This window comes from Panthera tigris, chromosome D1 (assembly GCF_018350195.1).
Source record: "Panthera tigris isolate Pti1 chromosome D1, P.tigris_Pti1_mat1.1, whole genome shotgun sequence".
Lineage (NCBI taxonomy): Eukaryota > Metazoa > Chordata > Mammalia > Carnivora > Felidae > Panthera > Panthera tigris.
The window spans coordinates 105,960,692-105,982,559 of NC_056669.1; the positions used below are offsets into that span (position 1 = coordinate 105,960,692).

Consider the following 21,868-nt stretch of genomic DNA (forward strand, 5'->3'; position numbering starts at 1 on the left):
CAGATTATTGCCAAATGCCTGCCACTTTAAATGCGCTACATTTAATAAGTTTTATATGTGACTTTTCCCTGTGAGAATGCACATGATCTATCTTTTAAAAAAATTTTTTTAATTATTTTTTTATTTTAAAGAGACAGAGAAAGCCCAAGCAGGGGAGAGGGGCAGAAGAAGAGAGAGAATCTTAAGCAGGCTGCATGCTCAGTGAGGAACCCATCATGGGGCTCGATCCCACGATCCTGGGATCATGACAGGAGCCAAAATCAACAGTTGGACGCCCAACTGACTGAGCCATTCAGGTGCTCCTACATGATATAATCTTTATTTTATTTTATTATTTTTAATTAATTTATTTAAATTCAAGCTAGTTAAAATACAGTGTCCTATTGGTTTCAGTAGAACCCAGTGATTCATCGCTTACATATAACACCCAGTGCGCATCCCAACAAGTGCCCTCTTTAATGCCCATCACCCATTTAGCCCATCCCCCCACCGTCCTCCCCTCCAGCAACCCCCAAATTGTTCTCTGTATTTAAGAGTCTCTCATGGTTTGTCTCCATCTCTGTTTTTATCTCATTTTTCCTTCCCTTCTCCTATGTTCGTTCATCTGTTGTGTTTCTTAAATTCCACGTATGAGTGAAATCATGTATTTGTCATTCTCTTTAATACAGCTGCTTTTCGTTTTGATGGACCAGACTTTCCAATGATTGTCATGACATCATTTCATTAATTATAGCATTTATTTACATAGATTTTATTCCATTTTAAACGGAGAGACAGGGGCGCCTGGGTGGCGCAGTCTGTTAAGCGTCCGACTTCAGCCAGGTCACGATCTCGCAGTCCGTGAGTTCGAGCCCCCCGTCAGGCTCTGGGCTGATGGCTCGGAGCCTGGAGCCTGTTTCCGATTCTGTGTCTCCCTCTCTCTCTGCCCCTCCCCCGTTCATGCTCTGTCTCTCTCTGTCCCAAAAATAAATTAAAAACGTTGAAAAAAAAAACAAAACGGAGAGACAAATGCATGTGATGTAAGTATTCAGAATATAAAAGATTTAACAACGCATCATAATATAAATATTCTGCAAGGGTAGAAGGATTTCAGAGCCCTTGTCCGATCCCCTTGTTTGTCTGTTTATAAGTATTACTGGTCATACACAACCAGCACAGGCATCTTATCCAAGTTGTCTAGAAAAAGGCCCTCTCTCCCAGAAAACTGTGAAGCACAGAATTCTCATTCCTTTTTAAAAATACCTTCTCCTTCCCGGTTTCTTGATGTTCATCTTACCCAATCCTTTCCTTCGAGAACTTGCTCTAAGTTCTGTGTCTGGGTTGTGGCTCCCATCCATCTTATTTTAGGGAAAAAATGTTCAAGACCCAGACGTGGCAGAGAGAGGCTCTTAGGCAACCCATCAGCAATTTTGATGTGTTGTTCCATGGATGTTCCTTTTACATAATTTAGCCATGACCTGCATGGTCCCGGAGTCCCAAGTACAGATTTAGATCCTGTCTTAGTCAGCTTAGGCTACCACAACAAAATACCGTAGACTAGGAGGCATAAACATCAGAAATTTATTTTCTCAAGTTTCAGAGACTGAGAACCCAAGATTTAGGTGCAGAGAGATTTGGTTCCTGGTGAGAGCTCCCTTCCTGGCTTAAAGACAGCTGTCTTCTTGCTACAGCCTCAAATGGCAGAAAGAGAAGGAGAGAAATCTTTCTGATACCTCTTCTTATAAGGGCACTAATCCCATCCTAAGGACCCCAATCTCATGATCTCATCTAAACCTGATTACCTCCCCCAAAGCCCATCTCCAAATACCATTTCACTGGGGATCAGAGCTTCAATATATGATTTTGGGGAGGGGGACACAACTCGGTCCATTTTTTAAAATTTATTTATTTTGAGAGAGAGGGAAAGAGTGCATGAACAGGGAGGGGCAGAGAGAGAGAGAGAGAGAGAGAGAGAGAGAGAGAATCCCAGGCAGGCCCCCTGCTGTCAGCACAGAGCCCGATGCGGGGCTTGGTCTCACAAACCACGTGATCGTGACCCGAGCCAAAACCAAGAGTTGGACGCTTAACTGACTGAGCCACCCAGACACCCCAGATCCCTTGTGTTGTCGATACTGCACTGACTCTCTACTATGTTAACTGCATGTGATAGTCCAAGGGACATTTGTGATGTGTTAAAATCTCCAGCGTTGCAACCTGTCTTATACGGCTTCAATTGGCCTCAAAGATCTGGTAGAAGACTGGGGAAGAAGCTTGGTTATACTCAGGGTCTATTTACAAACAGGAAGGTTGCTTCCGGGAAGAAGGATCTATTTACAAACAGGAAGGCTGATGATCTGTTGATTCTTTCAAGTCTCAAGGACAAAGTTTCACTTATTAAAACACCCCCTAAACTTCAAAGCGTGCCTTCTTTTTGTTAATTTTTCCATCAGGTTGTTATACTTCCTGTAGCTAACCTGTTCCCACTCCTCAGGTTTGGGAGGAAGTTAATTCTCAGGTGGTGTTTCCTCCAGCTCGCCATTACTGACACCTGTGCAGCCTTCGCGCCCACCTTCTTCATTTATTGCACCCTACGCTTCTTGGCTGGCTTTTCTACCATGACCATCCTGGCAAACTCTGTGATGCTCAGTAAGTAAAAACTTCGGATATTGACACTCTCCAAGACTTAACTTTGACTTTGAAATCCCAACTTTGAAGTCAAAATCCTGCTTGTTTGTTTTTTTGTTATCGTTGTTCAGTTGTAGAATGGACAGTGCCCCAATTCCAAGCCACGGGAATAGCAATGACCATCTGTGGTGCTTGCGTAGGACAGATGATCCTGGGAGGACTGGCTTTTGCCATTCGAGACTGGCATACCCTTCAGCTGGTGACTTCTGTACCATTATTTGTCCTTTTTCTTTCCTCAAGGTATAAGCTTTCTTCTTCCCTTTGTCTTAGAGGATACTGGATGCAAGATACATGGAATGAGGACATAAGAATTGTTTGATCCTTAGTTAACTCTTGAGCACATGCTCTCCTAATAAGCGTCCAGCGTGCAGGTCAAGAAGCTGAACACGTACGGTTGTCAGATAATATCAAGGACACTCCGTTAAATTTGAAATTCAGATAGATAATATCTGTGTGTGTGTGTAACATTCCAAATACTGCAGGAAGCATAGCTACGCTAAAAATTATCCATTGTTTAATGAAATTTCTGTTTATTTGAGATTTCTGTGCTTTTATTTACTAACCTGATAAAATACAGGGCATCTCGTTAAAGTAAAATTTCAAGTCAACAAATACTTTTCAGTGTAAGTGTGTCCAAAATATTGCATGGGACATAGTTATACTCAAGAGTTACTCATATTCACTGTTTATCTAAATTCAGATTTAACAAGGCACGTTATTTTGATTTGCCAAACCTGGTAACATCCCCCTGAATAAGATGGGGGGGCAATATGACTCCTACTCAATGTTGCCATTAGTGAAAGTGTACTGCGAGGAGAGGTTATCCTTACAGTTTCCTAGTTACAGAATCAGCTGCTTTTCTATTGGCTGGCACAACAAAACAAGAGGTAGGTATCAGATGGGAGGGTAGAGGCATTTCAGGCCAAAGAATATGTGAAAAATGGGTACATGAGAATTGACTGCACCTCTCTGTCTTCTTTGATCAGGTGGCTGATGGAGTCTGCTCGGTGGCTGATTATGACCAACAAACCCGAGGAGGCCTTAAAGGCACTTAGAAAAGCTGCACTCTGGAACGGAAGGAAGAATGCTGGAGACGCCCTAACCATGGAGGTGAATAAATAGGAAAGAGAGTTGGTTATGGGATGTAGGGGAGACACAACCTGACATTTGCACTAGGTGGCGTCCGTGAGGTGAAAAAAGGGCAGGAACACAAGTCTGGCTTGGGGTCTTCTCTCCTCATTGTCCTGGTTCTCAATGGCTGTCAGCATTGTTTGAGTTAATATAAAGAGAGAGTATCCTGTTGCGGAGAACGAGACATGTATATTTTACTCAACAGGACCAGATAGCTCTTAGTGTTTCTGGTTGTAAAGATTGTGTATTTGTCTCTATGTTAGAGAAAAAGTAACAAAGACTAATCCATTTCTTTCCACTAATATTCTGACGGCCTTTTTTCAAGATAGTAAGATCGGTAGAAGGGAGGCTTAGGGACCATGCAGAATAGAGCATAAGGAGGATCACTTATTTGTTAATTAGGTCATACACTCTTTCATTAATGGTGTATTACCGAGTGCCTCCCTGGGCCACTTCTGTTCTCTCCAGGAAATACGGCATTGGCCACAACAATCCAAATCTCTGCTTTTTGGAGTTTACATTCTACTTATTACAAGTTCCAAGAGCATGACTCAGTGGAAATGCCTCAGAGAAGTCTTTTTTTTTTTTTTTCACCCTGGGCTTGGAAGGCAGATATTGATGTGGGTCATAAAGTAAACCGTTCATCATCACGAACGTATAAATTATTTATCAAAAAATCATAATGTGCTAGGCGTGGTGCTGGATCTTGACCAGCAGTGTGGTTCAGAATTCCATGTTTTAAGGAACTTTAGTATTAATAAGAGAAAAATTAATATTCATTTTTAAATTAACATGGATTATCTCTTCTTAAATTTTTAACTGTACAATACAGTATTGTTAACTCTAAGTACAATGATCTCTAAAACTTTTTCATCTTGCGTGACTGAAACTCTATACCCATTGAAATGCAATTTCCCATATCCTTTGTCCCCAGTCCCTGGTCAACCATTCCATTTATTGTCTTATTATTTTAGTATTTTATATACTTCATATAGGTGGGATCATGCAGTGTTTGTCCTTCTGTGACTGCCTTATTCAACAAAAAGTCCTCGAGACTCATCTATGGTAGTAGCGTATAGCAGGATTTCCTTTTTTTATGGATGAATAATATTCTGTTGTATGTATATACCACATTTTCTTTGTCCATTCATCCACTGATGGTCATTTAGCTTGCTTCCGTGGTTTGGCTGCTGTTGCAATGAACATGTGGATGCAAATATCTCTTCTCTGTTTATAATTCTTGGGGATACACAACCGGAAGCGGTGTTGCCAGATCATGTGGTATTTATATTGTTAAATTTCCTGTTGGCAATGATAAGAGAATGGAGAGAAAGCTAATAGAGACAAGGAAAAAATCATCTACGCTTGTTTAATTGAAAAAGGGAAGGCTTAGGGTTTAGACAAAGAGGAACAATAAAACATTTCTGGAAACATGTTCAATGCACATCTGAAAGATTTTTCTTTTTCTTTTTCTTTTTTAATGTTTATTTATTCATTTTGAGAGGGGGAGGAGAGGCAGACAGAGGAGAGAAAGAATCCCAAGCAGGCTTATATGCTCAGTGCGGGGCCCAACATGGGGCTTGATCTCATGGCTGTGAGATCATGACTGGAGCTGAAATCGAGAGTCAGACACTTAATCGACTGAGCCACCTAGGTGCCCCGAAGGATTTTTCTTAAAACAACTTTATCGAGGTATGAGTAACATACAAAAAGCTGTACCTATTTAATTTATACAACTTGGTGAATCTGATAAGCACACATCCAAACATCATTACCACTACCTATGCAATCAACATATCCATCACCTCCTAAAACTTTCTCCTGCCCTTTTTATTCATTACTTTTTGTGATAACACTCAATAATACACCTACTAATAGCAAATTTTCAATATGTAGTATAGTATTATAACTATAGACAGCCGTACAGTGGATCGTTAGGACTGATTCACCTTGCGTAACTGGAACTTTGTACTCTTTGACAAATATGTCCCCATTTCCCAAATCCCCCAGCAGCTGGCAAACACCATTCTGTTCTCTGCTTCTTTATTTCCAGTCTTACATCTTAGTCTCTAACCTTTCGTGAATTGATTTTTGCGTACAGTGTAAGATAAGTTTCCAGTTTCATCCTTTTATATGTGAACATCCAGTTTTCCACAACACCATTTATTGATGACACTATCCTGTCCCCACTGTGAATTCTCGACACCACTGTCCAAGATCACGTGACCGCATATGCTGAGTTTATTGCTATTCCGCGCCATTGGGCTGTAGGTCTGTTTTTATACCAGTACCGTAGTCTTGGATACAGTGGTTTTGTAATATATTTTGAAATCGGAACATGTGACACCTCCAGCTTTGTTTCCGTTTAAAAATTCTTTTGATTATTAAGGGCCTTCTGTGTTTCCGTATGAATTTTTGGATTTTTTTCTTTCTTTATTGAAGAACAGTTGACACACAATGTTACGTTAGTTTCCGGGGTACAACACAGTGAATCAACAACCTTATATATTATGCTATGCTCAACACAAATGTAGCTGTATCTGTCACCATACAACACTATTACACCATTAACTATACTCCCCATGCTGTACTTTTCTACCACATGACTTATTCATTCCACAACTGGAAACCTGTACCTCCCACTCCTCGTCATCCAATTTGCTCACCTCCCACCCCTCTGGCAGCCATCAGTCTGTTCTCTATATTTACTAATCTGTTTCCGTTTTTTTTAGTTTGTTTTGTTTTGTTGATCCCACAGATAAGTGAAAACTTGTGGTATTTGTCTTTGTCTGATTTATTTCACTTAGCGTAATATCCTCTAGGTCCATTGATGTTGCCACAAATGGTAAGATCTCATTCTTTTTTATGGCTGTATGTGCATATATGTGTATGTATACATATTTATGTATATGTATGTATATACATATACATACACATATACATACGTATATATTATACACATACCACATCTTCTTTATCCATTCATCTACCAATGGGCATTTGTGTTGTTTCCATATCTTGGCTATCGTAAATAGTGTTGTAAGAAATATAGGGGTGCATATGCCTTTTTGAATTAGTGTTTTTGTTTCCTTTGAGTAAATACCCAGTAGTAGAATTACTGGATCATATGGTATTTCTATTTTTAATTTTTGAGGAACCTCCATGCTGATTTTGGCAGTGGCCGCACCAATTTACATTCCCACCAACGGTGTTGTATCCTCTTATTGGATTGTGCCCTTTATCATTAGGCAATGCCCCTCTTTGTCTCTTGTTACGGTCTTTGTTTTAAAGTCTAGTTTATCTGATATAAGTATTGTTACCCCCAATTTTGTTTTTGCTTCCATTTGCATGGAATATTTTTTTCCTCATCCCTTCACTTTCAGTGTGTCCGCGTCTTTAGGTCTGAAGTGAGTCTCTTGTCAGCAGCATATGGATGGGTCTGGCTTTTTTTTTTTTTTAATCCATTCTGCCACCCTGTGTCTTTTGATTGGAGCATTTAGACCATTTACATTTAAAGTAATTATTGATATATATGTACTTATTGCCATTTTGTTAATTGTTTTCTGGTTGTTTTTGTAGCCCTTCTTTCTTCCTTTCTTCTTCTTTTGTCCTCTTTCCTTGCAATTGATGACTCTCTTTAATGTTGTTCTTGGCTTTCTTTCCCTTTATTTTTTGTCTATTATAGGTTTTCTTATCTTTATTTTCATGAGGTTCATATATAGCATCTCAAGTATACAGTAGTCTATATTAAGTTGATGATTACTTAAGTTTGAACACATTCTAAAAGAACTTCCTCTTTATCCCCTTCTCCACATTTTATGTATATATTGTCATATTTTACATCCTTATTTTGTGAGTTCCCGAAACTAATTCCTTACATGTAATTGATTTTACTAGTTTTGTCTTTTAACCTTCATACCAGCTTTCTAAGTGATTGCTCTACTACCTCTCCTTTAAATTTGCTTTTATTTATGAAAATGTTTTCCTTTTAGAATTTTCTCACTTCTAATTATGGTCTTTTCTTTGCCACTTAAAGAAGTCTCGTTAGCATTTCTCATAGGGCCAGTTTAGCGGTGATGAACTTTTTAAACTTTTGTTTGTCTGGGAAACTCTTGATCTCTCCTTCAATTGTGAATGATAATCTTGCGGGGTAGAGTATTCTTGGTTGTAGGGTTTTTTTTTTTTTTTTTTTTTCCCTCTCAGCACTTTGAATATGTCACTCCCTTCTGGCATGCAAAGTTGCTGCTGAAAAATCAGCTGATAGTCTTATGGAGTTTCCCTGGCCTCTAACTAGTGGCTTCTCTCTTGCTGCTTTTTAAAATTCTCTCTTTATCTTTAATCTTTGGCATTTTAATTGTCATGTGTTGTGAAGTGGAACTCCTTGGGTTCATCTTTTTTGGGGGCTCTCTGTGCTTCCTAAATTTAGGTGTGTTTTTCTCTGCCCGGGATAGGCAATTTTTCATCTATTGTTTCTCCAAATAAGTTTTCTACCCCTTTCTCTTTCTCTCTTCTTCTAGGATCTCTATAATGTGAATGTTTGTTCCCTTGATGTTATCTAAGAGCTCCCATAACCTATCCTCATCTTTTAAAATGCTTTTTTATTTTTGCTCTTCAGCTTGAGTGTTTTCCATTACCCTGTCTTCCAGATCACTGATATGTTCTTCTGCATCCTCTATACTGCTGTTGATTCCCTCTAGTGTCTTTTTCCATTTCAGTTATTGTATTTTTTTTTTCTCTGATTGGTTCTTTCTTATATTTTCTGTCTCCTCGTTGAAGTTCTTAGTGAGTTCATCCGCTCTTCTTTTCAGTCTGATGAGCGTTCTTATGACCATTACTTTGAACTCATCAGATAGATTGCTTATGTCCTTTCCTTTAGTTCTTTGTCTGAGGTTTTGTCTTGGCCTTTCATTTGGAGCATGTTTCCCTGTCTTCTAACTTTGCTTGACTTTTTGTGTTTGTTTTTATGAATTAGCTGGAACAGCCATTTCTCTGAAACTTGAAAGAATCATCTTGTGTGTGGTCAGCCCCTGGGTAGACTCTGTGTACCTCGTGCCTTTTGCTGGATGGCTGGCTGGAGCTGTGGCTGGGCATCCTGGGGCACTCCGTGCTAGGGCTGTCCTGGCGGGATGCCTGGAGCTGAAGTGGGCATGGGCCAGGGTGGTCCCACCTTGGTCCTTGGAAGGACAGCTGAAATTGAAGTGAGTGCAAGCTAGGGTATGCTGGGGAACTCTGTACAGGGGACACCGCAGCAGGTGGTTGGAGCTGAGGTGGGTGCAGTCCGGGGAGGGTCCAAGGGTACTCCGCACAGGAAGCACCCTTGAAAGTCATCTGGAGCCAAAGTGGTGCAGGCCTGGAGTGTTCCAAGGTGCTTTACACCTGGGTCATGTAGGAGAGACAGCCAGAGCTGTAGTGAGCATTGGCCAGGGGTGTCCTGGTGTGCAGCACACTGGGGCCACCTTGGTGGGATCACTGGAGCTGGTATGGGCTAGGGGCCCAGGGCTCACTGAGGCAGTAGGCTGGCTTAGGCGCCTGGACCCTGCTCCCATCTATGCTATCAAGGTGGAGGGGAAATGTAAACCCTGGTGTTCACCAGCACCTCTGATCTGGAGAGTGTTCTAACAGCAACTAGGGCTTAATCTTTTATTTTTAATAAACATAATCTTAATCTTTTATACTTTATTTTAGGTGCTCTTTTCAACTTTGGCCTTTTTTTTCCCCCTGAGCCCTAGGGCAGACAAGTCTGTTCATAGTCCTTCAGCACTGTCCCTCCTCGCTCCAGTTTGCAGTGTGACCGAGATGGGGGTTCCCTTAGCTACCGTGTCTCCATCTGTCTTGCCATTCTCCGTGTGGTCTTCCTGTCATTTGTTGTGCAGAAGCTGTTCAGTCAACCCTCAGTTCTTCTTCAGGATCAATTTCTCTAAAAATAGGTATAGATTAGTGTGCCCTGTGGAGGAAAGTGAGTTCAGGGTCTTCCTATGTTGCCACCTTGGACTGGAACTCAGGATTGTTTTCTTCCTTCTCCCCCTCCCCTCCTCCTTCTTCTTTTAAAAACATTTATTTGAGGGCTACCTGGGTGGCTCGGTCGGTTAAGCAACCGACTTCAGCTGGGGTCATGATCTTGCGGCTGGTGGGTTCACGCCCCACATCAGACTCTCTGCTGTCAGTGCAGAGCCTGCTTCGGATCCTCTGTCCCTCTCTCTCTCTGCCTCCCACTCTCTCTCTCAAAGATAAACAAACAAACAAATACATACATACATACATACACAAACATTAAAATTTTTTTAAAAATTTGACACTTCATCATGCAAAGGATTTGATGCAATTTACAACATTCACATATGTGAATCATTTGTGAGGGAAATAGAAATCAAAATTTAAAAAAACATTAAGATTGTAGAAAGAATAACACTAACACATAGACAAAAAAATATGTATATTCTCTAATATGTTCTGAATCTGTCCAACCATTTCTCAACTCCATTTTTACTACTGTACTCCAAATCCTTCTTCCCTCTGGCTAGCTTCTCTCCCACCTCCATTGTTGCCCCATTCTCATCCATTGTTTAGAAAGAAGCCAGAGGATCCTTCAGAAATGTAAGCCTGATCCTGTTAACCGCCTCGCTCCTGCTTAACGGCCTCTACAGACTCCCTCTTGCATTTAGGATTAAAGTCATGTCCTTAAATATGGCCCACTAAGCTTTTTGTGGTCTGGTGCTGACAACCTCCAGTGGCCGTTGTTGATTTTGAGCTGCCCAGTATCCATTTGTACTTCCAAATTGCAACCTGGTTTTCTTTTAAGGAATCATCTCTTTCCCGTTGGACACCGTCTGGTGGAACCATCAGTCAGGTGCCATGTTTTTTTTCTAGGCATGGGGCAAGAATTTTTTTTTTTTTTTTTTTTTGCAAGCATGTCTTAAGGGCAAGGCCAATTGATGGTCCAAGAATGTGAACGTTGGTGAAAGTTGACATCCAAGGGGCAAGCACCCAGACCTGGCCATTCTTACTACAAGACTCTTCCTGGACTTCCTGCTCCCTAGCACTTTGTAGATTCCCAAATCCTACCTATTTGGAAGCCTTTCCATCAATTCAGAATTGTTTTCTCTATTTCTGTAAGGAATGCCATTAAGATTTTGATAGGGATTGTATTAAATCTGTAGGTTACTTTGGGTACGATGGGTGTTTTTTTTTCAGTTTACTTATTTATTTTGAGAGAGAAACAGTGTGAATGGGAGACGGACAGAGAGACAGGGAGACAGAGAATCATAGGCAGGTGCCATACTGCCAGCACAGAGCCCAACACAGGGCTTGAACTCATGAAACTGCGAGATCATGACCTGAGAGATCATGACCTGAGCCATAACCAAGAGTCAGATGCTTACCTGACTGACCCAGCCAAGTACCCCTGGGTGTTTTAATAATATGAACTTTTTCAATCCATGAACATGGGATGTATTCCCTTTTTTCCTATGTCTGCTTTAATTTCTTTCTTCAGTGCTTATAATTTTCAGTATACAAGTCTTTTGTTCCCTGGCTAAGTTTATTCCTAAGGACTTTGTTTTTTTTTAATGTTTTATTTATTTTTGAGAGAGAGAGAGAGAGAGTGCACGAGTGGGGGAGGGACAGAGAGAGAGGGAGACACAGAATCCAAAGCAAACTCCAGGCTCTGAGCTGTCAGCACAGAACCGGACGCGAGGCTTGAACTCACGAGTCATGAGATCATGACCTGAGCCGAAATCGAACACTTAACCTAGTGAGCCACCCAGGCACCCCAGGACTTTATTATTTTTGAAGCTATTGTAAACAGATGTTTTCTTAATTTCATTTTCAGATAGTTTGTTGCTGGTGTATAGAAATGCAACTGGTTTTTATATTTTGACTTTGTATCTTGAAACTTTACTGAATTCATTTATTAGTTCTAACAGTATTTTGGAGGTGTCTTTAGGGTTTTCTACATATAAGACGATGTCATCCACCAGTGGAGATAATTACTTCTTCCCTTCTGATTTGGGCGCCTCATGTTTCTTTTTCTTACCTAATTGCTCTGGCTAGGACCTCCCAACCCTATGTTGATTTAAAGCGGCATTCTTGTCTAGGAAAAGCTTTCAGTTTTTCACCATTGAGTATAATATGAGCTGTGGGCTTCTCATAGATGGCCTTTAAGGTAAGTTCCTTCAATACCTTGTTTCTTGAGAGTTGTTTTTTTGTTTTGTTTTGTTTTGTTTTGTTTTGTTTTGTTTATCGTGGATGTGTGTTGAATTTTGTCAAATGTTTTTTTACATCTATTGGGGTGACCGTATGATTTTTTTTAATGTTTATTTATTTTTGAGAGAGAGAGAGAGGATCTGAAGCAGTCTCTGTGCTGACAGCAGAGAGCCCGATGCAGAGCCCAAACCCACGATTTATAATATCATGACCTGAGCTGAAGTCAGATGCTTAACTAACCGAGCCACCATGGCGCCCCGAAATGATCATGTGATTTTTAACCTTCATTCTGCTAATGTGGTGTATCACATTTTTAAAATTTGCTTATGTTGAATTATCCTTGCATCCCAGGAATAAATTCCACGGCTTCATGGTATGCAGTGTGCTGTTGAAGTTGGTTTACTAATATGTTGCTGATAATTTTTTTTACCTTTGTTCATCAGGGATATTGGCCTGTAGTTTTCTTTTCTTCTGGTGTCTTTGTCTGACTTTGGTATCAGAGTCATACTGCCCTCATGAAACAAATTTGTTAGTGTTTCCTCTTATTCTATTTTTGGAAAAGTTTGAGAGGGATCGGTGTTAATAATTTACATGTTTGTTAGAATTTGCCTGTGAAGCTGTCTGGTGTTAGGCTTTTATTTCTAGGATACTTTTTATTAGTGTTTCAATCTCCTTATTAGTTATTCGCTTCTTCAGGTTTTCTATTCTTCTTGATTCCATTTTGGTAGCTTGTATACTTCCAGGAATTTATCCATTTCTTCTAGGTCATCCACTTTTTGGCATGTAATTTTTTATTATAGTCCCTTATGATCTTTTTTTTAATTTCTGTGGCATCAGTTGTGATGTCTCCTCTTTCATTTCTGATTTTATTTGTTTGAGTCTTCTCTCTTTTTTTATGGTCAGTCTAGCTAAAAGTGTGTCAATTTTGTTCATCTTTTTTTAAAAGAATCAACTCTCTTATCGATATTTTTATTTTGTTTTTTCCCCCCCTAATTCGTGTTTGTGCATTTGAAGAAGGAGTCACCTCCTCCAGTCTTTACAGCCTGGCTTTGGCAGGAAACATAAACCCTCCACCAGTCACCATGGGTGGGATTCTGGGGAGACTAGTGAGCAGGGTTCATCAGCGAGCCTGCTGTCTGGGTCCGTGGATGTGTGGACCATTTGCCAGAATCTGCAGGGGGGTCCACTGCTAGGTTCATGAATAGATAGGTAAGGTTATGGGCTTGATAAAGCCTCTTTGAAATAAAGCAAGGGTGGTATGTGAATACCGAAGAGGGAGACATAACCTGGATCACAGATGTGTAGGAACTTAATGCTACTCGAAGGTAGTTACATTTGAAATGGGTCTTACAGGTTAAGGAAGAACTAGCCAGGTTTAAACCAGGCAGGGATAGGGGCACCTGGGTGGCTCAGTCGGTTAAGCAGCCCACTTCGGCTCAGGTCATGATCTCTCGCAGTCTGTGAGTTCAAAGCCCTGCATCAGGCTCTGTGCTGACTGCTCGGAGCCTGGAGCCTGCTTCGGATTCTGTGTCTCCCTCACTCTCTGCCCCTCCCTCCCTCTCTCTCAAAAATAAATAAATATTATTAAAAATTTTTGCAATTTAGAGGAGTCCAGACGACTGCAGAGGGGCCGAGCCAGTGGTGTGCTGGTAAATGTTTAGCACCTAACATTATAGGAGGAATAAAAAATCCATAGATCTCAAATTTGTGGTGATTGTCAACTTCTATAGTATGAACACCACCACCATTGTCAGTCAAAGCCACGAGCATCATGGCAACTGCTTCACAAACTATCTAAAAATTTAACAAGGGGCTTTTGTGAATTTGTACCCACTGATTCCAGGACACCAATGGGCAAGACTTCAGACAGGAGGCTACTGCATGCTTTCCACCCCAGCGTGGTGTTATGATTGGCACAGTTTTTTTTTTATTTACTAGCAAAGGAAAATCAGAGAAACAGATGCGTTTAAAAACCAAAGATCCAGCGGGCTCTCCGTTTGAATAGAGGCTTCCTCTTCCTTGAATAAGAATTTTTTACCAGGTAGGAGTAGCTCCTTTAGTGCCCACAAATGACCTCGCATTGCCTCCCTCAATTCTTCTGGAAACATCTCTGCTTTCTCACTAAAAATGAATGGCCTTGGTGAAGTAACGTCAGTGTCTCCCAGACTTTTACTCCGATATCGGCTGTGATTTGAGGCCAGCCTTACAGGTACAACAGGCCTCATCTGGCCCAAGTTTAAGGTGTCCTTGGAGCCCATTCCTAGAACGCCCCTGTGATAGTGGCCGGTGGTCCTGGGTTTCTGAGTGTTAGATGCAGGAAGGAGATGCTATCATGACTCTTCTCTTCCAAGAGGGTAAGTCCAGCATTTTGCTGCTTGAGCGAGCTCTGCAACTCGAAGACATTCTTGATCTGGTTGGTCTTCATTTGATGGGGAGGGGGGTGGGTATTTCTCCCAAGTCCCTTCTTCATGGAATTCTTCCAGTGGACTTCATGGTATTGCTTCATTTTTTTGAAGTTTATTTTGAGAGAGAGAGAGAGAGAGAGAGAGAGAGAGAGAGAGAGAGAATGAGCAAACGGGGAAGGGGCAGAGAGAGAGAGAATCCCAAGCAGGTTCCGAGCTGTCAGTGCAAAGCCTGATGCCAGGCTTGAACTCACGAACCCATGAGATCATGACCTGAGCCAAAATCAAGGTTCGGTCACTCAACCGACGGAGCCACCCAGGTGCCCCAGTATTGTTTCATGTGTAAAAGTGAGATGAGAATTAAATTGATAGTATCTGAATATTTCAGAAACAATTAAGTATCCGAGGTGTGTTGGGTAGAATTCCATATGTATGTTTGCAACCTCACATATGGCTAGAAAATCCTCGCGAGGGGCGCCTGGGTGGCTCAGTCAGTTGAGCGTCTGACTTCAGCTCAGGTCAGGATCTCACGGTTTGTGGGTTTGAGCCCCGTGTTGGGCTCTGTGCTGACAGCGCAGAGCCTGGAGCCTGTTCCGGATTCTGTGTCTCCCTCTCCCTCTGTGCCCCTCCCCTGCTCACACTCTGTCTCTGTCTCAAAAATAAATAAACATTTAAAAAAATTTTTTTAAAGAAAAGAAAATCCTCATGAAAAGGGTGCTATTATCTTTCTTCACCTATTTCTTCTTGTTCTTCTTATGCTTCTCATTCTTCTCGTTCTCTTCCTCCTCCTCCTCCTTCATTTTCCTGATGACAGGGACATTGGGGTTTAGAAATATTTAATCACCTTGGGCACGGTATATACCCAGCATGTTGCAGGACCATTAAATAACTCCAAATTATCACCAGCTCAGGTATAAATTATTCTACACCAAGACCCCACCCTGGTTTCATCCTCAAGTTTAATTCTAGGCATCTCATTCATGGAGACACAATATTCCAGGATTTCCCTCAAAAAGACTTAAAAATTTTTTTTTTCAATGTTTATTGATTTTTGAGAGACAGAGACAGAGTGTGAGTGGGGGAGGGTCAAAGAGAGGAGACACAGAATCCGAAGCAGGCTCCAGGCTCTGAGCTGTCAGCACAGAGCCTGACGTGGGGCTCGAACCCACAAACCATGAGATCGTGACCTGAGCTGAGGTTGGAACTCAACAGACTGAGCCACCCAGGGGCCACTCAAAAAGACTTGAAGAACCAGAATAAAGATTCTCAGGAAATGTCATTGTTCCTGAGATAAACAGTTTCTCTGCAAGGACAGCCGGGAATCCAGCTCAGCTCCCAAGTCTTTCGTGCCCATTTAGCATAAATGGAGCTTTGGACCTTAATCCAAGTGACTTGCATTTGATTCCCTTTCTGGTCTGAATATCTAACATACTCATCCGTTTTCATGCTCTGCAGCCCACTCAGATCTAGTGTTTAAAAAGTCCTTGCTGTGGGGCACCTGGGTGGCTCCCTCGGTTAAGCAACTGACTTCAGCTCAGGTCACGATCTCGCGGTCCGTGAGTTCGAGCCCCGCGTCAGGCTCTGTGCTGATGGCTCAGCGCCTGGAGCCTGCTTCCGATTCTGTGTCTCCCTCTCTCTCTGCCCCTCCCCCTCCTCGTGCTCTGTCTCTCTTGTGTCTCAAAAATAAATAAACGCTTAAAACAAAATTTTTTTTAAAAAGTCCTTGTTGCTACATAATTATCCTAAAGCTCCTTTCATGCCTTGATTCACCTTTCACATGCAAGGACGTCTTTGGTGTCTCTATCTCCTACTAAATATAATAGCAAGTGGCCTAGCTTATCCTCCGTGAGGGGCCTCCTGGCGCCTACATTTTGTGACAACTGAACAGTTTCTTGTTGCCATCGTTCTTAAAGGTTTTGAGGTCCAGCATGCAAGAGGAGCTAGAGGCAGCACAGAAAAAAATTTCTCTGCGTGACATATTCCGCATGCCTACACTGCGCAGGAGGATCTGTTTGATGTCCTTCGTGAGGTGGGTTTCACGTTGTGCCTGAAGAATATTCAAATGGTGGAGACGTGAATCTATTCCTGTCCAAGGGTATAGCCCGTTGCGGGGACAGATTTTGAGATAAAACATGGGGATGCTATATAGATAACTGCATTTTTAGGGGCACCTGCGTGGCCCAGTTGGTTAAGCCTCTGATTCTTGGTTTCGGCCGGGGGTCATGATCTCACAGTAGTGGGATCGAGCCCCATGTCGGGCTCTGCAATGACAACGTGGAGCCTGCTTGGGATTCTCCCTCCCTCTCTCTCTGCCCTTCCCCCTACTCTCTCTCTCTCTCTCTCTCTCTCAAATAAATAAACATTAAAAAAAAAGATAATTGCATCTTTTAGTTAAGGAAAGACTGACCCAGAATTAATTGTACAATGAGTTTTATTTATTACATCACCTGCAAGGCTCATCAGCTGGAAACTGAGGCTGTGAACTTCAATCACAGTAAAGACTTTGGCTGGATGTTTCTTCACTTGTTCTTTCCCACTTTAATTGAGCTAAAACTATAAACAGGAAAGTGCACAAACGTATACTGTTCGATGAATATTTACATATGCGTACACGCAACAATCGCCCAAATGAGGACGTAGAAAAAGAAATCTAAAACCCTAGAAAGCCTCATTATGTATTCTTAATAACTGTACTCTCACCCACCAAAAAGGGGTAACAATTATGACCTCCATCATCATGCAGTATTTTATGACAGTTTTTAAATCATTACCATGTAGAATATTCTATAAAACAGACCGTGCCTTTTTACCACCAACCACTGGCTGCCTGTCTGACAATATTTACGATCGTCATTTGTAGAATAAGGTCTAAACTTCATGACGTCTATCTTTTTCTTTGGTTCCACAGATTTTCAGTCTACATGTCTTTTTATGGCCTGATTCTCCACATCCAGCACATTGGAGGCAATATTTTCCTGTCCCAGGTTCTCTTTGGCCTAGTCAACATCCCATCCAGTTATATTGCGGTTTTGGCACTGAATCATATAGGCCGTCGAATATGCCAGATGATTTTCTTTTTCTTCCTTGGAATCTCCATTCTGATCACCACATTTCTGCCCAAAGGTGAGAAAAGAGCACAGGTTGAAGAGAGGAAATAGCTCAGGGACTCAGGGACTGTGCTCACACAAGGAAAGGGAGATGTTTCTAATGATCCCCTAAAACCAATCTGAGGATTTAGGACAATTCTACCATTAATGTGGTGGCTGGGAAAGAGTCAAAGGTCAGTACACGTTGGCTCAGACATATGGCTATCCTCATCACATGTGAGAAGTATCTGGTAATTGGTACCATTTCTTCCTAAAAGTTTCCCTAGGAGAGCAGTGGACCACTTGCCCTTTGGCTATGACCAATCACGCTTGTAATTCTAAATGATGGTATTGTGTCCATTATATATAATTGTGTCCCATATGAGGACACAATTTACCATCACTTCCTCTGCCTGGTTGCTTTCTGGTTACTACAGCTTCAGTGACAATTTACTCCCTGATGTCTAGTCTTGTATGAGGTCACCATCACTGCCATCCGGGTGTTGGGAACTTTTTGACTTCAAGGAAATCAAAGTACCTTGTCTTCAGGTGGAGAAGTATACCATAGGAATAAGCAGTTAAGGAGTTAAAGCCTCTCTTAGAATCAATTTCGCTAAATGAAATGATCATATGTAATGAATGGGGGAACCCAGGTGGTCCCACGCTTCAACCCCCAGCAAAGTTGTGCACTTTACAGGATCCCAGATGGACAGCTGTGCCCTGATCCTGGATGTCAGCAATGATACATGTTTGCTGCTGGACTACACAGCTTACTCCAATGTTATATAACGGTTTCATGAAATTTTTTAAAATTATCGAATACAAAACTGAACCCTGAAATTTTCTTCCAGAGGTCTCCAAAGTCCAACTATTTTTTCCCTAATACGGATCTTTATTCTTAAACCTTCAAATATTACTCTCGATCAGGATGCCTGGGTGGCTCAGTCGGTTAACTGTCCGACTTCGGCTCAGGTCACGATCTCACGGTTGGTGAGTTCGAGCCCCACGTCGGGCTCTGTGCTGACAGCTCAGAGCCTGGTGCCTGCTTCGGATTCTGTGTCACCCTCTCTCTCTTCCCCTCCCCTGCTTATGCTCTGTCTCTCACTCTCACAAATAAATACACATTAAAAAAGATTTTAACACATAGCACTCTAGATCGAGTTCCACTCCAGCTTATCCATACCATAAAACTCCTGTTCTTATTTTTTTTTTTAATGTTTATTTGTTTTTGAGAGAGCGACAGAAAGAGAGTGAGTGAGTGGGGGAGGGCAGCGGGAGAGGGAGACACAGAATCCAAAGGAGGTTCCAGGCTTTTGAGCTGTCTGTACAGAGCTTGACACGGGGCGCGAACCCACGAACCATGAGATCATGACCTGAGCCGAAGTCAGACGCTTAACCGACCGAGCCACCCAGGTGCCCCGAAACTCCTGTTCCTTCATTATTCTACTGCAGTACTAGCCCTATGTCAATATTGTGTACCCAGGGCTTAAACTTCTCAAGGATGTGGATAAGTTTCACATCCTTCAGTAATTATTCATATCACAGTCCTACTTTGTACATGCAAGGCAGAGGGAGACACTGGACAGAATTAATGAAAGCAAACTCACGTTCCCCTCTCCATCTTTGGCAAATCTCTGCCATGTAAGAGAGAGGTAATGAAAATAACTCAGGTTTTTTCATCTCTGTTGAAGTTGTAACATACAGATCGGTCACATTTCTCGGCTACTGGTCACTAGCCATTCTCTGCCCTGTGCGCTTTCCCTGCGATGCGTCTAACACATGCGAATATTCTAATTGTGTCTTTTTCATTTATCATTTGGTGGATGGTGGTTCCTTTGGCTCTAATTTTCTTCCCGAGTCTCACTGGTCTTCCTCTCCAGAAATGCAGACCCTGCGTCTTTCTTTGTCATCCCTGGGAGTCAGTGTTTCTGCGGCAGCTGTTGTGAGTTCTTCTACCCATGGAAACGAACTAATCCCTACCGTAATCAGGTACAAATCTCATGGAAGGTCCCGTAGGGGCAACACAGACCATTCCCAGCTAGTGAACATTTATAGCAGGAATAAAACTGAGTCATTATCCAAAGCATCAGTTATAATAGCATTGGCAGTAACGAAAATTGCAGCCAGAAATTATTAAAATCTGTTTTGGCAAGGCACCGTGTTGAGTTTTCTAACGTATCCCCTCACCTAATCTATTGAACCACGAAATCCACTGAACTACGGATAAGAGTAGTTTTTAAATAATGAAAATCTGTCCTAACGGCACTTGAAAAAAGTTGCCAGCAAATGACAGAGCATATTTGAAATGTAAGAGTATATTGTCAACCTTCATGTATCTAAGCACTGTTGTGGTATCTCCCATAATCAAAGCAAAATAATAAATCGCCAATTACATGTGTGGATTTATACCAAATTATTTTTGTATTGTTTGCACCCCAAGGGCAACTGTTACAGGAATCCTGGGGATTGCTGCTTATATTGGGGCAGCGCTGTCTCCCCTCTTGATGATCCTAACTGTGTATTCCCCCCACCTGCCCTGGATCACGTATGGAATCTTCTCCATCCTCGCTGGTCTTATTGTCTCACTCCTTCCTGAAACCAGGAATCAACCTCTGCCTGACTCCATCCAGGATGTGGAAAAGGAGTGAGTAAACCCCCTGGCTGTCCCTGAGGGGAGCTGTGTGCTCTAGGTCTGTAGTGAGGAAGGCAAGCCATCATTCAGGGTCACTGTCCCCAGGGAAAGATTTATGAACATTTCTTTTTTAAGTAAGCCAAATGCCCAATGTGGGACTTAAGTAAGCCAAACGCCCAAGATCGAGAGTTGCCTGCTCATACTGACTGAGCCAGCCAGCTGCCCCTCCCAGGGAAAGATTTAGACCTGGACTGTTCCATGTGGCCAGTGCCTCTGGTTTAGCTATAGCCTCATCATTCCTGCCACTAACCTCAGACTCCCCCATGGCTCCCTAGATCAGTAGGTTTAGTGGTTGCAGGGGCCAACATTAGGTGACCTCGTGTGACATACACACGCCTGAAGGCATTTCACGAGCATGCACACATCCAAACACCAGACTCTCATCCCTCAGACCCTGGCAGCCCCCAGCCCGGGGAGTGCAGTCAGCTCCCCGGGGCTGCCGGTTCCTGTAGGCCTGAGGACTGTCCTGGCCACTGAAGAAATCTGAACGAGATCAGGGAGAGGACCTGAGCCCCTCCCACACATGACAATACATCTCAGAGAAGTCCTGTTATGTGGTCTGTGACATTCAGACCATCTGGGTCCACTAGGAATGAACCTGTTAAGAAAAGAAGGAAAGTAGTAAACCTAAGTATTTTTAAGTGATCAAGAATTGGAGACGATTTTAAAACTTTGCATACTGCCCTTGCCTTTTCCAAATCCCTTTGGCGTCCAGATCCCCTGTCGTCCAAAAGTGAGAATCGAAACTACCAAAGCTGCCCTCCCAGATCCTGCCCCGGAAACTTGGTCTTCAGAAAATTTACTCAAACCCTTGGGGCAGGGGTCACGGATTTTATCAAAACTGGTGGGTCAAGAATAGCTTGCTCTGGAGAATGCGGGACATGTACACTGACTTGAGGTCTTCTCACTTTTGTGCTTGTTTGTTGGTCTCATTGTGTTTTTACCAGGAGAAAAGCCTCAAGAAAAGTAAAGCAGGAAGATCCCTTCATGAAAGTGACACAGTTTTAAGGAATTCCAGGAAATAACTGCCACTCAAAGAGTAAGATAGAAGAAGGAAAATCAGGACTATTCCCAGAAATTGGAAAAGTTTGTAAAATAAAATAAAAAGATAGAATGGAATAACAGATCCCATCTACGATTGCAGGACTAAGTAACTATGGATAAAATATCTACAATCAATCAAAATAAGAAGTTTGAGAAAAGTCGTAATACTTTTGAAAAAAGATTTTATTATCCAAGTCTAGTTGACATACAACGTTATACTCATTTCAGGTACACCACATAGTGATACAATTCTGTATATTAAAAGTCATAATATTTTTAAAGGAATCATAGTAAAATATATGTAAAATTGTAGACCTCCAGCATGTTTCTGGATAGAAAGATGGGATAGTATTAAAGACACTGATTCTTGATTCCAAAACCAAAGACCCCACTAAAAAGGAGAACGACAGACCAAGATCCCTGATGAACATGGATGCAAAAATTCTCAACAAGATACTAGCCAGCCGGATCCAATAATACATTAAAAGAATTATTCACCACGATTAAGTGGGATTTATACCTGGGATGCAGGGCTGGTTCAATATCCACAAGTGAATCAATGTGATACATCACATCAATAAAAGAAAGGACAAGAACCACGTGGTCCTCTCAATAGATGCAGGGAAAGCATTTGACAAAATACAGCA

The 21,868-nt window shown here is 41.9% G+C and overlaps 1 protein-coding gene across 1 annotated transcript in view; it reads left to right on the forward strand.

Moving 5' to 3' along the window:
* The window catches only part of LOC102964173 (solute carrier family 22 member 9), a 33,407-nt gene extending 12,076 nt beyond the window's left edge, over positions 1-21,331 (forward strand). Inside the window, exons 3-10 of the mRNA XM_007091937.3 lie at positions 2,471-2,625; positions 2,736-2,904; positions 3,651-3,774; positions 16,313-16,428; positions 17,308-17,522; positions 19,366-19,474; positions 19,926-20,129; positions 21,125-21,331. Of these exons, the coding sequence (XP_007091999.1) occupies positions 2,471-2,625; positions 2,736-2,904; positions 3,651-3,774; positions 16,313-16,428; positions 17,308-17,522; positions 19,366-19,474; positions 19,926-20,129; positions 21,125-21,185 (1,153 nt within the window). The 3' untranslated portion in view covers positions 21,186-21,331. The remainder of the gene's footprint in view (positions 1-2,470; positions 2,626-2,735; positions 2,905-3,650; positions 3,775-16,312; positions 16,429-17,307; positions 17,523-19,365; positions 19,475-19,925; positions 20,130-21,124) is intronic.
* The last annotated feature ends 537 nt before the right edge of the window (positions 21,332-21,868 follow it).